The sequence below is a fragment of the Bos taurus genome, chromosome X, assembly GCF_002263795.3.
Source record: "Bos taurus isolate L1 Dominette 01449 registration number 42190680 breed Hereford chromosome X, ARS-UCD2.0, whole genome shotgun sequence".
Taxonomy (NCBI): Eukaryota; Metazoa; Chordata; class Mammalia; order Artiodactyla; family Bovidae; genus Bos; species Bos taurus.
In genome coordinates this window covers 23,085,143-23,103,802 of record NC_037357.1, presented here as the reverse complement: position 1 = coordinate 23,103,802, position 18,660 = coordinate 23,085,143, and the positions used below count along the sequence as shown (strand labels likewise).

General features: G+C 40.4%; 1 protein-coding gene across 1 annotated transcript in view; it reads left to right on the top strand.

The window, feature by feature from the left end:
- Positions 1-16,991, top strand: part of LOC132344301 (protein enabled homolog) — a 40,390-nt gene extending 23,399 nt beyond the window's left edge. Inside the window, exon 3 of the mRNA XM_059883704.1 lies at positions 16,716-16,991. Coding sequence (XP_059739687.1) covers positions 16,716-16,891 — 176 coding nt within the window. The 3' untranslated portion in view covers positions 16,892-16,991. The remainder of the gene's footprint in view (positions 1-16,715) is intronic.
- The last annotated feature ends 1,669 nt before the right edge of the window (positions 16,992-18,660 follow it).

Here is an 18,660-nt window from a genome sequence, read left to right as displayed (position 1 = left end):
CCCAGGCACGGGGGAGCCTGGTGGGCTGCCCTCTATGGTGTTGCACAGAGTCAGATGTGACTGAAGTGACTTAGCAACAGCAGCAGCAGCAGCAGACAGCATATTGTAAAGCAGAGACATTACTTTGTCAACAAAGGTCCGTCTAGTCAAGGCTATGGTTTTTCCAGTGGTCATGTATGGATGTGAGAGTTGGACTATAAAGAAAGCTGAGCACTGAGGAATTGATGCTTTTGGAGAAGACTCTTGAGAGTCCCTTGGACTGCAAGGAGATCCAACCAGTCCACCCTAAAGGAGATCAGTCCTGCGTGTTCATTGGAGGGACTGATGTTGAAGCTGAAACTCCAATATTTTGGCCACCTGATGCGAAGAGCTGACTCATTTGAGAAGACCCTGGTGCTGGGAAAGGTTGAGGGCAGGAGAAGAAGGGGACGACAGAGGATGAGATGGTTGGATGGCATAACCAACTCAATGGACATGGGTTTGGGTGAACTCTGGGTGTTGCTGATGGACAGGGAGGCCTGGTGTGCTGCAGTTCATGGGGTCACAAAGAGTCGGACACGACCGAGCCACTGAACAGAACTGAACTGAAGCAAGCACTAGTCTACTTACTATCTCTCTCTCAATGCCTATTCAGGATATTTCATAAAATGAAATCTTAGAATTTGTGGCTTCTTTCACTTAGCAAAATGTTTTCAAGATCCATTCATGTTGTAGCATGTATCAGTCCTTTACTACTTTTTATTGTTGAATAATATTCCATCACATGGATATATCACATTTGTTTACCCATTCTTCAGTTGATAGACATTTCTGTTTCTACTTTTGGTTTTTATGAATAATGCTATTGAGATTTCTGTACATGTTTTGTGTAGATGTTTTCATTTCCTTCAGGTATATACTTAGGAGTAAAGTTGCTAGGTCATATGGTTTAACTTTTTGAGAAATTGCTCAACTGTTTTGCACAGGGGCTCAACCATTTTACATTCTCTTGAACACTATTAGGGTTTCTAATTTGTCCACATACTTGCTAACTTGGCTTCCCTGGTAGCTCAGCTGGTAAAAAATCCTCCTGCAGTGCAGGAGACCCTGGTTCGATCCTGGGTCAGGAAGATCCACTGGAGAAGGGATTGGCTACCCACTCCAGTGTTCTTGGGCTTCCCTGGTGGCTGAGCTGGTAAAGAATCCGCCTGCAATGTGGGAGACCTGGGTTCGATCCCTGGGTTGGGAAGATCCCCTGGAGAAGGGAACAGCTACCCACTCCAGTATTCTGGCCTGGAGAATTCCATGGACTGTATAGTCCATGGGGTTGCAAAGAGTCAGACACTACTGAGTGACTTTTACTTGCTAATACTTGTTATTGTCCATCTTTTTTCATTATTGCCATTCCTGTGGGAGTGAAGTGTTATCTGATTGTAGTCTTGATATGTATTTCCATAATGAATAAATGATGTTGAGCATCTTTGCATGTGCTTATTGGTCAGTTTTATACCTTCTTTGGAGATGTGTCTATTCAAATCCACTTTGCCCACTTTTAATTGTATTTGCCTTTTTATTATTGATTACTAAATGTTCTTTATGGTTAGCTTTCTGAGATTTTGGTTTTTGTTCTGGAGGCTGTGAGATTGTAGTTCTTGCCTCTTCTGTCTGCCCGCTCGTGGGTAAGGATAAGAGGCTTGTGCAAGCTTCCTGATGGGAGGGACTGGCTGTGGGGAAAACTGGGTCTTGCTTTGGTGGGCAGGGCCAGGCTCAGTAAATCTTCAGCCCAGGTTTCTACTAATGGGTGGGGCTGTGCTCCCTCCTGTTAGTTGTTTGGCCTGAGGCAACCCAGTCCTGAGGTCTATAGGCTCTTTGTTGTTTTTCAGTCACTAAGTTGTATCCAACTCTTTGAGACCCCATGGACTGTAGAATTCCAGGCTTCCCTGTCCTTCACTATCTCTTGGAGTTTGCTCAAATTCATGTCCATTGAGTCATTGATGCCATCCAACCATCTCATCCTCTGTCACTCCTCTCTCCTCCTGCCCTCAATCTTTCCCAGCATCAGTGTCTTTTCCAATGAGTCGGCTCTTCTTATAAGGTGACCAAAGTATTAGGGCTTTAGCTTCAGCATCAGCATCAGTCCTTCCAGTGAATATTCAGGGTTGATTTCCTTTACGATTGACTGGTTTGATCTCCTTGCTGTCCAAGGGACTCTGAAGAGTCTTCTTCAGCACCACAATTCAAAAGCATCAATTCTTCATCACTCAGCCTTCTTTATGGTTCAACTCTCACATCCATACGTGGCTACTGGAAAAACCAAAGCTTTGACTAGACAGACCTTTGTCAGCAAAGTGATATCTCTGCTTTTTAATGTGCTGTCTAGGTTTGTCATAGCTTTTCTTACAAGGACAAGCATCTTTTAATTTCATGGCTGCAGTCATTTTGGAGCCCAAGAAAATAAAATCTGTCGCTGCTTCCACTTTTTCTCTATTTGCCGTGAAGTGATGGGACCAGATGCCTTGGTCTTAGTTTTTTGAATGTTGAATTTTAAGCCAGCTTTTTCACTCTCCTCTTTCACATTCATCAATAGGCTCTTTAGTTCCTCTTTGCTTTCTGTTATTAGGGTGGTTTCATATGCAAATCTGAGGTTGTTGATATTTCTCCTGGCAATTTTGATTCCAGCTTGTGACTCTTCCAGCACGGCATTTCACATAACTCTGCATCGACGTTAAACAATATACAGCCTTGATGTACTCCTTCCCCAATTTTGAACCAGTCAATTGTTCCCTGTCCAGTTCTAACTGTTGCTTCTTGACCTGCATACAGATTTCTCAGGAGGCAGGTAAGTTGGCCTGGTATTCCCATCTCTTTAAGAATTTTCACAGTTTGTTGTGATCCACACAGTCAAAGGCTTTAGTGTAATCAGTGAAGCAGATGTTTTTCTGGAATTCCCTTGCTTTTTATATGATCCAACGGATGTTGGCAGTTTGATCTCTGGTTCCTTTGCCTTTTCTAAATCTAGCTTGAACATCTGAAACTCCTCAGTTCACATAGTGTTGAAGCCTAGCTTGAAGGATTTTGAGCATTACCTAGCTAGCATGTGAAATGAGTACAGTTGTACAGTAATTTGAACATTCTTTGGCATTCCCCTTCTTTGGGATTGGAAGGAAAACTGATCTTTTCCCAGTCCTGTGGCCATTGCTGAGTTTTCCAAATTTGCTGGCATATTGAGTTCAGCACTTTAACAGCATCATCTTTTAGGATTTTAAGTAGCTCAGCTAGAATATACTATAATAATATACTATACTCTTGTTGAACTTGCTTATTAATACTAAAATGCTTTATTGTTTTTGTGTCTGTGTATGTTAATTTCTTATTATTTTCTACATTCAAGTCATTTGCAAATAGAGATAGTTTTACTTCTTCCTTTGGGGAAATGACTGTGTGTTGGGTATCACCAAGACCACTCCAGGTTTAATCACTTTCTAGGCAGAATCACAGGACTCAAGCTTATTTTGTGCTCATAGCTGGTGTTTATTACAACAAACAGATACAAAGCAAAATCAGCAAGAGGCAAGGCACACAATATAAAGTCTGGAGAAAACCAGGCACAAGCTTTCAAGGGTTCTCTTCCAAGTGGAGTCACAAAGAATGTGCTTAAATAGTTCCTCCAGCAACAAGTTGTGACACATATGAAATGTTGCCCATCAGGGACTCTTCAGAGGCTCCTTGCAGGGTTGGTAGTGGTGGGTAGTCACATAGGCACTCTATCACTAGCAGGTACCAACATTTCCTTGCTCCCTAAAGGAAAGCAGGTGTTTAGCATAATCCGCATTGTTTACTTCCTGAATCAAAGTTCCCAGATGCCAGCCAAAGGCTTACTTTGCAATTCTGCCTTTCTAAGGATAAGCAGTGGAGGCCTGCTATGTTAACTCTTTCTGTACTGGCTTCTAATGCTACAGGGATTCTTTTTTTTTTCCCAGAAAGTTTTAAAAAATTATTTTGAAAATTTGATACAATTTTTCTATTTACACCTATTACAAAATACTGGATATATTCTCCATGCTGTACAGTACATCCTTGAGCCTATCCTACAACCAATAGTTTGTACCTCCAACTTCCCCACCCCTGTATTGCCTCTCTCCCCAATAGCCACTAGTTTCTTCTCAAGGTATGTATTTCTGCTTTTTTTTTGTTTTAGACACTAGTTCATTGTATTTTTAAATTTTTTATTTTTTCTTGTATTTTCTAGATTCCACATATAAGTAATATCATATAGCATATGTCTTTGTCTGACTTATTTCACTTAGCATTACCCTCCAAGTCTATCCATGTTGCTGCAAATGGCAAAAATCTCATTTTTTAATGGATGATTAATATTTCATTTTATTTCATATATATATATATATATATATATATATCATATATATATGCTGCTAAGTCACTTCAGTTGTGTCTGACTCTGTGCAACCCCATAGATGGCAGCCCACCAGGCTCCCCCATCCCTGGGATTCTCCAGGCAACAACACTGGAGTGGGTTGCCATTTCCTTCTCCAGTGCTTGAAAGTGAAAAGTGAAAGTGAAGTCAGTCAGTCATGTCCCACTCTTCGCGACCCCATAGACTGCAGCCTACCAGGCTCCTCCATCCATGGGATTTTCCAGGCAAGAACACCGGAGTGGGTTGCCGTTGCCTTCTCCGATATATATACACACATACAAATCACATCTTCTTTATCCATTCATCTGTTGATGGACATTTAGGTTGCTTCCATACCTTGGCAATTGTAAATAAGGCTGCTGTGATCTTTGGGGCTTCCAAGGTGGCACTAGTGGTAAAGAACCCACCTGCCAATGCAGGAAACATAAGAGACTTGGGTTCGATCCCTGGATCGGGAAGATCCCCTGGAGGAGGAAATGGCAACCCACTCCAGTATTCTTCCTGGAGAATTCCGTGGCCAGAGGAGCCTGGTGGACTATGGTCTGTAGGGTCACAAAGAATCAGGCACAACCGAAGTGACTTAACACATACACATGAACATTGGGGTACATGTATGTTTTCTAATTAGTGTTTTAGTTTCTTTTGGATATACACCTTGGAGTGGAATTGCTGGGTCACATGGTAGTCCTTTTTTTTACATTTTCATTTTTTGAGAAACCTCCATACAGTTTTCCACAGTGGCTGCACCAATTTACCTTCTTACCAATAGTGCTTGAGGGTTCCCATTTTTCCACATCCTCACCAACATTTGTTATTGGTGTTCTTTTTGATTATGGCCATTTTGACAGGTGTAGGTGGTATCTCACTGTGGTTTTGTTTTGCATTTTACAGGATTCCGTTTTGAAACGATGAAAATGTTCTGGAGTTAAATTGAGGTGATGACACAATGGGGGAAAGTGAGCGTGGGATGAACTGAGAGAGTAGCACTGACATATATACACTACCATGTGTAAAGTAGATAGCTAGTGGGAAGCTGCTATACAGCACAGGGAGCTCAGCTTGGTGCTCTGTGATGACATAGAGGGGTGGGATGGGGGGTGCTAGGAGGGAGGCTCAAGAGGGAAGTGATATATGTATACTTATAAGTGATTCATGTTGTTGTACAGCAGAAACCAACACAGCATTGTAAAGCAATTATTCTCCAATTAAAAAAAATAAAAATAGCAGTGACGGTTTCAACATTTTTTAAATATACTAAAATATACCGAATTGTACACTTTAAAAGGATGAATTTTTGGTATGTGATTTATAGTTCAATAAATATAAATAAATATATAATTAAAAAGTGATTCTTTTCAGGCTCATAGGGAATATTGACCACAATGTACCACCTTAACACATTTAAAAGAGTATAAATCAAATAATGGCTGTTCTTAGACCACAGTGGAATTAAACTAGAAACCAATGTCAGAAAGATAACTGGAAAATTCTAAAATACATGGATATTAAGAAAATACCTCTAAATAACACATGGGTCAATGAAGAAATCTCAAAGCAATTTTAGAAAAATATTTTGAATTAAATGAAAATGAAAACACAACTTATCAAAAAAGGAAAATAGAATGGATAAATAAAAAGTGGTACAGCCAGGGAATGGAATATTATTCAGTGCTAAAAAGAAATTAGCTAGCAAGCCATGAAAAGACTTAGAGGAACCTAAAATGCATATTGCTAAGTGAAAGAAACCAATCTGAAAGGGCTACATACTGTATGATTCCAACAATAAGACATTCTGGAAAAGGCAAAACTATGTAGACAATTTAAAAAACCCACTGATTGCCACGGGTTGTGTGTGGGAGAGATGAATAGGTGGACACAGAGGAATTTTAGGGCAGTGAAAATACTCTGCATGACACCATAATGATGGATACATGTCATTATACTTTTGTCTAAACTTATAGAATTTACATCACCAAAAGTGAATCCTAATGTAAACTATGGACTTTGGGTGACAATGATGTGTCAGTGAAGGTTCATGAGTTGTAACAAATGTACTTTTCTGATGAGTGATGTTGATTTAGGGGGCTATGCATATGTAGGGGCAGAGCGTATATAGGAGATTGCTGTACTTACCCTTCAATTATGCTGTTAACCTTAAAACTGCTCTTAAAAAAGTGAACATGATCATTACCCCAAAAAAGTGAAAAATATACCAAAAAAAATTTTATGGCCCAGAAGAAAAGCCCTGTTACATTGAAGTTAGTTTTTTTATTTATTTTTTTGTTAATTATATAGATGACATCATACTGGATAAACAGTTTTGTTAAAAATTGCAGTATAATTGATTTACAATGTTCTGTTGGTTTCTGGTGTAAGGCAAAGTGATTCAGATATACAAATATGTACATACTTTTTTTCATATTCTTTTCTATTTAGTTATCACAAGATATGAAATGTAGTTCCCTGTACTATACAGTGGGTCCTTGTTTTTGTATTTTTTTATAGATTCTTTTTAAAAAATTGATTAATTTTTGATTTATTTTTTGGCTGTACTTCGTTTTCATTACTGTGCGTGAGCTTTCTCTAATTTCATCCAGTGGGGGCTGTTCTCTAGTTGGCCGTATGCAGGCTTCTCATTGTGGTGGCTTCACTGGTCGCAGAGCACGGTCTCTAGGTGCATGGGCTCAGCAGTCACGGTGAACAGGCTTGTTGCCCTGCAGCCTGTGTGATCTTCTCGGACCAAGTCCAAGTCATATCTCCTGCATTGGCAGGCAGATTCTTAACCACTGGACCACCAGGGAAGCCTCCTCTTGTTTTTTAAAATCTATTTTATATGTAGTAGTTTGTGTCCAAACTCCCAATCCAGCCCTCCCCCATCCCCCCTTGGCAACCACAAGTCTGTTCCTGTTTTATAAATAAGTTCATTTGTATCTTTTTTTTTTTTAGATTACACATATAAGTGACAACATATGATACTTGTCTTTCTCTGGCAAACCTCACTCAGTATGATAATCTCTAGGTCCATCCATGTCGCTGCAAATGGCATGATTTCATTCTTTTTTTGTGGCTGAGTAATATTCCATTGTGTGTGTATTTATATATGTGTGTGTATATATAAATATATATATATATATATATATATAATATATATATATATAAATACATATATAAATACACACACTACATATATACACACACATATATAAATATATATATATATATCTCTATATCTCCTGCAACATCACAGCCTGCATATGACATTACACACCCTGTGTGCATGCATGCTAAGTCACTTCAGTCATGTCTGACTCTGTGTGACCCTATGGACTGTAGCCCACCAGACTCCTCTGTCCATGGGATTCTCCAGGCAGAAATACTGGAATGGGTTGCCATGCCTTCCTCCAGGGGATCTTCCCAATCCAGGGATTGAACCTGCATCTCTTTTGTCTCCTGGATTTGCAGGCAGGTTCTTTACCTCTAACGCCACCTGGGAAGCCCATCTTGGACTATATGACATCTAAAATGACAATTGTGAAATCTAATGATGTATATATGTCTATACCAGCTACAAAGAGTTTTGGAATTAATTTTTAAAATTTTATTTCTTCATTTTATTATTTATTTATTTTTGGCTGTGCTGGGTCTTTGTTGCTTTGCATGGGCTTTTTCTAGGTGGGGTGAGGGGGTCTATTCTCTTTAGTTGCCATGCACGGGCTTCTCATTGTGGTGGCTTCTCTTGTGGAACACGGCCTCTAGAGCGCAGGCTCAATAGTTGTGGTGCACTTGCCTCACAGCATGTGGAATCTTCCGGAGATCAAAGCCATGTCCCTTCCATCAGCAGGTGGATTCTTATCCACTGCGCCACCAGGGAAGTCTGGGAATTAATTTTTTTAATTTCCTGTTTTTCCTTTTACGACTTTAATTAATTTGTTCTAAGGTGCTTAAGATTGGGTTTGGGGTAGAAGAATGAAAAAGAGTCAAATGTGAGATTTCAAAATGTTAACTTTTGAAAAAAAAATGGGCATCTTAGTACTCAGGCCAAGTTTTCTTTGGAGTTTATACTACAGGAGAGCGGGCCTTGGACTTCCCTTTCCCTTTTCCTTCCTGCACGTTTTGTTGCACACACGCTTATCAACAACCTGAGTCTTGGGGCATCTTGAGGTTATACCCAGACTTGGTAGTTGACTCGAGACTCTGCCAGTTTCTCCAGCCCCACCACTGTGTTGTAGGTGTTGCCTGCTTGGAAAATACCTTTGTGCTACGGCAGAGATCCTGGATCAGAGGCATTCCAGAAGCTTGCTCTCCACTGGAGGCTTGGAAAAGTTCTCCACTTTTTGTTTCCAGTCTTGCTGTCTGGCTTTAGTTAGATTATCCCATTCTCTGAACTCAACCCATATCAAGACATATACAGTCCATGATGCCTTCACCTACTCCTGTGTTGGTGCCTCATTTCTATGTCATTTTTTATTCCCCTGTCTGTGTATTTGAATCCCACCCAGTTTTCCAAGCTCAGCTCAGATGTCACCTCATCTATGAAATCCTCGTTTTTCTTTTTTTTTCTTCCTTTTTCTTAATCTCTCAATTTCAATGCAATAATTTCTCCCTTCCTTTACTCTATATTGTGTATTTCTATTATAGCACATACTGTACTACATATTATGGCCAGTTGTTTAGATGTTGTATCTTCTGTTAATTTTTAAGCTTGTGGTGAGACACTCTTTCATATTCCAGTGGGCCACAGCACCTAGCAGGAGGAACAAATAAAAACCCAGTAGATGTTTGGTGAGTTGAATAAAATAGATTGGAGAATGTTGTGAGCAGAGGGGTTTAGCAAGAATCTTGGTTTTCCTTCGTTAGTGCAGGATTATGTGAGTCTTTTATACTGTACCTTTATGGCAGAAATGGACTTCCCTGGCTCAGAGGTTAAAGCATCTGCCTACAATGCTGGAGACCCAGGTCCGATCCCTGGGTCGGGAAGATCCCCTAGAGAAGGAAATGGCAACCCACTCCAGTACTCTTGCCTGGAGAATCCCATGGACGGAGAAGCCTGGTAGGCTACAGTCTGTGGAGTCACAGAGAGTCGGACACGACTGAGTGACTTCACTTTCACTTTATGAAACAACAAAGTACTGCATAGTTTGTTCTACTGTAGTCTAATGGGAATTCATTTTGTGATGGTTTCAGAATTACCCTTTTATTTGTTCCACCTTTTAAAGCATAACACTTGTCAAGACAGCACTTGAATTTGTTGCATGTCAGAGTCATTACATTTACAGATGGTACAGTATATCTGATGTTCATATTGAAAGGAAAGAATTACACACATAGACTCCCATCTGCCTTGCAACAGGATTTAGGACTCAAAACAAAACCAAGTTTTATTTGAGTCGTGAAACCAGCAATAGTGAACCTTCAAAAAGAATTTCAGTCTGTAAGAATAATGGCATTTCTGGCAAAAGATTGTGTTATAAACATTCCTGATATGGTTTGGGATGAAACTCTTCCTGGAAGAAAATGTGAGGTTAATAAACCATATCTAGTTAGTAATTTGCATTAGAGCTGATTGTATTCTTCTGCCTGTCTGAAGGTTAGGGAACCAAATGGATGACACTGTGAAAACTTCTTCTGAATCTTCTACTAGGGTCTGAACAGTGCCTGTGCCTAGCAATTGTTCTGTGTGAATTTCTTAAATAAATAAGTGATGAATGGGAGCCTCTCGGAGCCTGTTACTTCATCTGTAAGGTGATGGTTTTAATATCCATCTTGGAGGACTGTTGTAAGATCAGAGAAAATGCATACAAAGTACTTTATGCATACTTCGCAAGTACTGTGTATTAGTCCCTCAGTCGTGTTAGGCGCTTTGCGATCCTATTGACTGTAACCTGTCAGGCTTCCTCTGTCCATGTGGTTCCTGGTGTCTCAGATGATAAAGAATCTGCCTGTCAAGCAGGAGATGTGGGTTTGATCCCTGGATTGGGAAGATCCTCTGGAGAAGGAAATAGCAAGCCATTCCATTATTCTTGCCTGGGAAATCCCATGAAACCTAGCAAGTACTAGGTGCTCAGTAAGTAGCTACTTCTAATCATTCACAGCACTTTTTCCCTCTATTTTCATATTGGTGGTGGCAAAGAGATTATAACTTTCTGGTTGACATTTCCTTTATTTCCTTTTCTATTTTAATTTGTTTCCCATTTTAAAACATTTTTTTATTGAAGTATATTTGCTTTACAATGTTGTGTTACTTTCTGCTATACAGCAAAGTGAATCAGCTCTCAGTCAGTTAGTTCAGTTGCTCAGTCATGTCCAACTCTTTGTGACCCCATGGACTGCAGCACTCCAGGCTTCCCTGTCCATCACCAACTCCCAGAGGTTGCTCAAACTTATGTCCATTGAGTTGGTGATGCCATCCAACCATCTCATCTTCTGTCGTCCCCTTCTCCTCCAGCCTTCAATCTTTCCCAGCATCAGGGTCTTTTCAAATGAGTTGGTTCTTCGCATCAGGTGGCCAAAGTATTGGAGTTTCAGCTTCAGTATCAGTCCTTCCAATGAATATTCATGACTGATTTCCTTTAGGATTCACTGGTTTGATCTACTTGCAGTCCAAGGTACTCTCAAGAGTCTTCTCCAGCACCACAATTCAAAAGCATCAATTCTTTGGCACTCAGCTTTCTTTATAGTCCAACTCTCACATCCATACATGACTACTAGACATATATGCCCTCTCTTTTGGATCTTATTTTTCAGAAAAGATGAAAGCAGAGGTATCTGCTGTTTTAAGCAGTTAATATTTGCCCTGGTTCTCTGGTGCTTGGACAGAATGGCATATTATGCAGCATGGTTCAGAACTCATATTCTTCTATGGGATAGGAACAGAACCCCCAGGGAAGGGATAAATGTACATGAGAGGATGTCACCAGGAAGTAAAGCTCAATGGCTGGAATTATTGCTGTTATACACCAGAATCTGGAGTAAAAACGCTTTCTATCAAATGAGAATGCTTGTAGATATCAAATAAACCATCATTTTTCCTGTAAGAGTCAATAATAAACTCAGTAGAATTTAAATGCCTTGGAATGGTGGCACACATTCAGTTCATGGAGGCATAGACTCTTGGAGAAGTATGACACGAAAGATCATTTACTCAAATCCACCTATATGCTCCACTGTTCTCTCTAGTCTCCTTTCTACAGAGTTGCTTGGCCCTTGTTTCAATGCTCTTAGTGATGGGAAAGGGCTTCTCTAGCTACCATGGCAGTCGTTTCGTCTATGGAGTGTTCTGACTTTTAAAACAAGTGCTTTACATGGAGTCGGTGTAGCTCTCTGTTGCTTTCTGTTTGTCTTCTCTTTTACTCTGAAGGGAAAAAACTAACCAACTAACCAATCAACCAACCAACTATCCAACCAACCAACGAAAGAAATACCTGAACGAATAGGTTTGGGAAACACTGCACACATAGCCCATACCCAAGGAGGAGTTGCATGCAGTGTGTTTGTGTTTCCTGGGGGATGTTGCAGTATGCTTAAACCCCAGTAGTTCACAACATTTTTTAATTGTAAATCTTTACTGTTACCCAGAACATCTGTCCACAGTTTAGAATAGAATCTGGCACTTAGTAAGTGCTCAAGAAATATTTGTTTTTAAAAAATAAATGGATGCAAAAGAAATCTTTAAAAACTATAAAGGGCACCCTGTATTAAGGTGACAAGTTTTTTTTTTTTTTTTTTTTTTTAATGCAAGTGACACCACCAAAATGAATCAACTAATTGGATGGGTTTACCTTCCTCCTCTGCAAACCATCCTAAATATATTATTTATTTCCACACCTTTTAGGGCTTCTAAAATTCTTCATATTTGAATTCTGAGCTTGTATTCTCATTTGCACAACTACCTTTTATATTATAAAAGAAATATTAGAGATTGAGTTTGCACTTGATAGCCAAGGCAATAAAAGCTTGCTCCTGTTGCTTCCTGATCAAATGTGTGGAATGAACGAGATGACAAGCACTCTCTTTGTCTTGTCTTCAATTTGTCCTTGATTGTGTTTGACTTTGCAATTACATGGTTCTTCAGCAGAGCTTTTCAAGGAAGACTGTTCCACGAGGGTGTTTTTGAGGGTGTTTGTCAAATTACCTATTGAGTTAAAGTTAAGTGAAGTCGCTCAGTCGTGTCCAACTCTTTGAGACCCCATGGACTATAGCCTATCAGGCTCCTCCATCCATGGAATTTTCCAGGCAAGAGTACTGGAGTGGGTTGCCATTTCCTTCTCTAGGGGATCTTCCCGACCCAGGGATTGAACCCAGGTCTCCTGCATTGCAGGCAGATGCTTTACTGTCTGAGCCACCAGGGAAGCCTGTTGAGTTAGTGCCCTTTTAAAAAAAGTTTTTTATTGGAGTGTAGTTGCTTTGCAGTGTTGTATTGGTTTCTACTATACAGCAAAGTGAATCAGCTATAAGTAAATATACATCCCCTCTTTTTAGATTTCCTTCCCACTTAGGTCACTACAGAGCATTGAGTAGAGTTCCCTGAGCTATACAGTAGGTTCTCATTAGTTATCTTTTTTATACATGTGCTGCTATGCTAAGTAGCTTCGGTTGTGTCTGACTCTTTGCGACCCCATGGACTGTAGCCCTCCAGACTCCTCTGTCCATGGGATTCTCCAGGCTCCTCTGTCCATGGGATTCTCCAGGCAAGAATACTGGAGTGGGTTGCCATGCCCTCCTCCAGGATTTTATACATAGTAGTGTATATATCGGAGAAGGCAATGGCACCCCACTCCAGTACTCTTGCCTGGAAAATCCCACAGATGGAGGAGCCTGGTGGGCTATAGTCTATGGGGTCGAGAAGAGTCAGACACGACTGAGTGACTTCACTTTCACTTTTCACTTTCATGCATTGGAGAAGGAAATGGCAACCCGCTCCAGTATTCTTGCCTAGAGAATCCCAGGGACAGGGGAGCCTGGTGGGCTGCCGTCTATGGGGTTGCTCAGAGTCGGACACGACTGAAGCGACTTAGCAGCAGCAGCAGCAGTGTATATATGTCAATCCCAATCTCCCAGGTTATCCTGTTAGTGCCTTTTGTTTTGTTTTCCCAACCAGTCCTTTTGGGGTTTCATAACTAGTCCAAAGTAAGGAGAATGCACGCCTTTCATTTTTGAGCAATTGAATTTTCCCACATGGGGCAGCTCTGCAAGTTTTATATCAAATATAAATCTGGTCAACAAGGAACACGCTGTAATGTGGATCTGATCCAGCTTTAGTGACCTAGGCTTTTATTTCTCATGCTCTGGAGTAAGAGTTTAAAGGGTCATCAAGAAGAACATCCTAAACCATCTGTTCTCATTTTTACATTTCTGAGGGAAATCTGTGTGGAAATTCAAGAGGTTAGAATGCAAAGTTGGGTTTAACTCAGTGTCGGCTTTCTCCTGAACTCTATTTCTTTGTTCTTACCAATAAGCCCACCGTGTCTTTTGTGGCTGCTCAGTGATAACCTCGTGGCTTCTCTTTCGTTTTCCTGCTATCTCCTCTCCTTCACCCTGTTTTTCAACCGAGAATGTGATCATTCCCTAAAATGTTGGGGTTGGCTAAAAAGTTTCTTTGGGTTTTTCTGTAAGATGCCATGGAAAAACCCAAACGAACTTTTGACCAGCCCAATAGTACCATCTCTCTTTTAACCATTTTTTTTTTATTGAGGTGTAGTTGATTTATAATACAAGTTTCAGGTGAAAAATATAGTGATTCACAAATTTTAAAGGGTATACTGGGTATACTGCATTTAAAGTTATTATAAATATTGGCTGCATTTCCTGTGCTAATTATTTATTTATATACATACTGGTTTTTACCTCTTAATCCCCTCCCCTCTGTTGCCCCTCCCTCTTCCTCCTCCCCACTGGTAACAACTAGTTTGTTCTCTATCCTGTGAGTCTGTTTCTTTTAACTATTATTTTGTCCTTTTGTGTTAGTGTTGAAATGTGATTTTGTCGGCACAGTTGTGGAAGACATTTTATGATAGAAACATCAGGGTGTTTTCCTTCTGTCTATGGATTTTACCTGTTGTTGAATCTCAGGATGTCTGGGGCCTTGGAGTACTTGTTGTATTGCCTGTGGTGGGTAATGAGTGAGGGTGGAGGTAACTTGCCCCAGACTCTAGAGCTGCTCAGTGCCCGAGCCAGCATCAGGTCCAATCCTCCCACTCCCAGCCCTCAGCCTTTTATTTTATGCCCTGATGCCTCTCTTACTACATGAATGGATTTTTTAAAAAATGTAGAGTAAATAGACATAGTTTCTGTAACTATGGCAACAGCCTGAATGATATGGGAGGAATCAGGTTGTAGATATTAGTGTTTCCAGATCTGCCACCTGACATCAAATTTATCCATTTATCTTGATAGTTATTTCTACTGATCAGAGCAGGGAGGAAATTGGGTCTTATTATGTAGGAATATTTAATGCCTAATCAGTTCAGTTCAGTTCAGTCTCTCAGTCGTGTCCGACTCTTTGCAACCCCATGAATTGCTGCACGCCAGGCCTCCCTGTCCATTACCTAACTCCCGGAGTTCACTCCAACTCACGTCCATCGAGTCGGTGGTGCCATCCAGCCACCTCATCCTTTGTCGTCCCCTTCTCCTCCTGTCCCCAATCCCTCCCAGCATTTGAGTCTTTTTCCAATGAGTCAGTTCTCATCTAAATGATAGAACATTGCCACTTGTGCAGGCCTCTGAGAGGCAGAGAAAGTTCTAGTCCTCTTGCACTATCTCCCATCTCATCCTTCATTGGAAGGACTGATGTTGAAGCTGAAGCTCCAATACTTTGGCCACCTGATGTGAAGAAACTGACTCCTTGGAAAAGACCCTGATGCTGGGAAAGATTGAAGGCAGGAGGAGAAGGGGACAACAGAGGATGAGATGGTTGGATGGCATCACCGACTAGATGGACATGAGTTTGAGCAAGCTCTGGAGTTGGTGATGGACAGGAAAGCCTGGCGTGCTGCAGTCCATGGGGTCACAAAGATTCAGACATTGACTGAGCAACTGAACTGATCTTATGAAAATAAATTGGTCAATGCATTTCTTTATGTTTCAAATTTTTGTATGTGTGTGTATGGCTCTGTAACAGAGCCCCTGTTCCATTTTCTAGTGTGGGTCATTTGAGAACTTGTGTGTGCGATGCCCTTGAGCAGGATGGGCCTGGATACAAGCCCTCCATATGCTATGATCTGAAGAGCACCAAGAAGGGGAATGTGTCATCAAGCCTGAACACCATCAGAGACCAGGTCTTTAAAGGCCCTCTGTATCAGTGAGCAAGGGGGAAAACATGGTTTCTCTGAGAAATGTGGAACCACAGGCATTAAAAACCAACGATCCAGAATAGCTGAGTTTGATGGCCCGTTTTCTTTGAAAAAAGTTATCCTGGCTCATGGACCAAGAGGCAGGTAGTAGACTTTGATCTGGGGCCCCTGTGTAGTTCACTAGAATTGAACATTACAAATTAGCACTTAAGATCTGGGACAACTAAAATATATTGAAGATCACATGGATGTGTCCCCACCTCTAATGGCAAAGATGAGTTAATAGGGCTGCTGTTCAAGAAACATTGACTCTTATGCCAGTTATTTTGCATTTGGTTCGCACAGCACCCTGTGAGGTATATATTATTATGGCCAGTTTACAGGTAAGGAAACTTGAGACTCTAAGAGGCTAAGTAACTTGTACATGTTTTTATAGCCAGTATATGCAGCAGGCTGGGGTTGGAATTCAGGTCTCTTGGACTCAAAAGCTGTATGTTTAACCACTGCTTTATACTCGATCTCTGACACTTTTTCCTGACCTTTAAGATGGGAAAATAATAGCTTTCTCCAGGGTTTTTCAAGGATCCAATGAGATAAAGGACCCAAAAAATGCTTTGTAATCACTCATAAAGCTTTGCAGAGAGAAGGGTACTATCAGAAGAGGAAGACACTATGCTACAATGTCTCTTCATGACTCTCTACCCTTTAGATAAATCCGGATGTACTAAAGTTTGGACTTTTGCCCCTGGCTTTTTGGTCACTGAGAGTAGTTTATGTCCCAGGCTAGATTCTGAGAATGAGGATAACTGGTCTTATTTATACAATGACACTGTCCAGAGTGTGATTTCCTTCTTAGGTGGATGAGAGGAGTAAAGATAAGGTCGGCCTTGCACCTGCGGAGGCAGATCTTCGGAACCCCCAGAGTTCTTTTCTGCATGCTAAGAAATACCCTGTGCGTTTCTGGCTGTTCTTTAATGTGACTATTGTTTCTCTCCCTTTCTCATTCTCAATAGAAGACGAAGTGCTTCTCTGTGTAAAGGACGTCAGCCACTTCTTAATGCAAGACATTGCCTTCCTGTCTGGTAAGCAGACATTTTCATATATTAAGATCAGACAAATGTTTGAATCCATTAGCAAAGTTAATTTGGTCCTTCTTATAGGTGGCTATATAATTTTTATATTTCAGTAAACTACATGTAGTTGCTAAAAAATTGGACATTTAGAGAATAACTAGAGGTTTTAAATATGTTTAGATATGTGATTAAAACCAGGCTTACCAGCCTTGTACACTGGACATTCGGAAACATCTTTAGCAATCCATGATGAGTGAAAGTGGGATCCATCTCCTAGGTGGGAGCAGGCTGAGTGAGAGGGCAGCCACAGACTTCTCTGAGGTTTTCGCTGCCACCATAGCTCTGATGACTTAAATGTTCATTAAAAATGCTGTGAGTCACCCTAATTAAGCAGTGTACACACTATAAAAATTTGACTTTTCAAAAATGTATATGCATTTGTATATTATTTCTAAAATTTGTGAATAATGTATTATGAAATACATCTAACATAAAATTTACCTTCTCAACTATTTTTAAGTGTATAGTTCATTGGTGTTAAATACATTCACATTGTTATATAGCCATCCATCCACCATCCATTTCTAGAACTCTTCTTGTCTTGTAAAACTGAAACTCTCTGCTGCCGCTGCTGCTGCTAAGTTGCTTCAGTCCCGACTCTGTGCGACCCCGTAGACAGCAGCCCACCAGGCTCCCCCGTCCCTGGGGTTCTCCAGGCAAGAACACTGGATTGGGTTGCCATTTCCTTCTCCAATGCGTGAAAGTGAAAAGTGAAAGTGAAGTCGCTCAGTCGTGTCTGACTCTTTGCGACCCCATGGACTGCAGCCTACAAGGCTCCTCTGCCCATGGGATTTTCCAGGCAAGAGTACTGGAGTGGGTTGCCATTGCCTTCTCCATGAACTGGTTAAAAAATAACCCCTCATTCCCTCCTCCCTATAACACCTAGCAATTACCATTATATTGATACTTTCTGTATCTTCATATTTGACTATTTTTGGTGACTCATATGAGTGGACTCATGCTATATTTGTCTTTTTGTGACTAGCTTTTTTTATTTCGCATAATGTCCTCCAGGTCTTTCTATGTTGTAGCATATATCAGAATTTCCTTCCTTTTTTAAGGCTGAAGAATATGCCATTGTATGATGAGTTAATTTGTTTACCCATTCATCCATTGGTGGACATTTGGGTTGCTTGCACCTTTTGGCTCTTGTGAATAAAGCTGCTCAATAGCATTACATATTTTTAGAGATACAGCAATAGGAAACCATCCCTCTTGTTTTAATCTGGCCAGATATCTGGGGGAAACTTTGCTTAAAGACAAGCAAATTCCTTTCAGGTGTTAGAGTAACTTGAACTATGCCATTAAACATTATAGTTATTGTATTAAATGGATAAGAACAGTTTACAAGTATATGTGTTGTTTGTATGAAAATCCTTCTTAGGTGTTGAGAGTACAAGAGACAATCTTATTCCTTTTAAGTAGTTAAGTTATTTCTCCTAAAGTGATACCTACATGCTTGGTTTACCAAATGAGCATTTACTTTATAGATGATCCTAATTGGACACTTCAATCTGGCTTCTGCTTTAATGATTAGAATTAGCAGTAATTGTGAATTAGTGGTGACTTAATGAGGTTTTATGTTTTTATTTTATAAGTGGTATAAATGTGCGATAGGCTTTCACTATTGAGATTAAGGGATGTTACTACTGAGATTAAGGGATTTTACTGAAGCTCCTCAGTGTTTTTAAAATTATGTTCAAATAGAAACACCCTTGGGACCTGTTTCCCGATCTAGATCACTCTCCATAATTTCCTTTCTTATCTGATCTTTGTAGTTTTCAAAATACGTCTTGCCTATCATTTCTTTTGAAGAAAGGGTTCC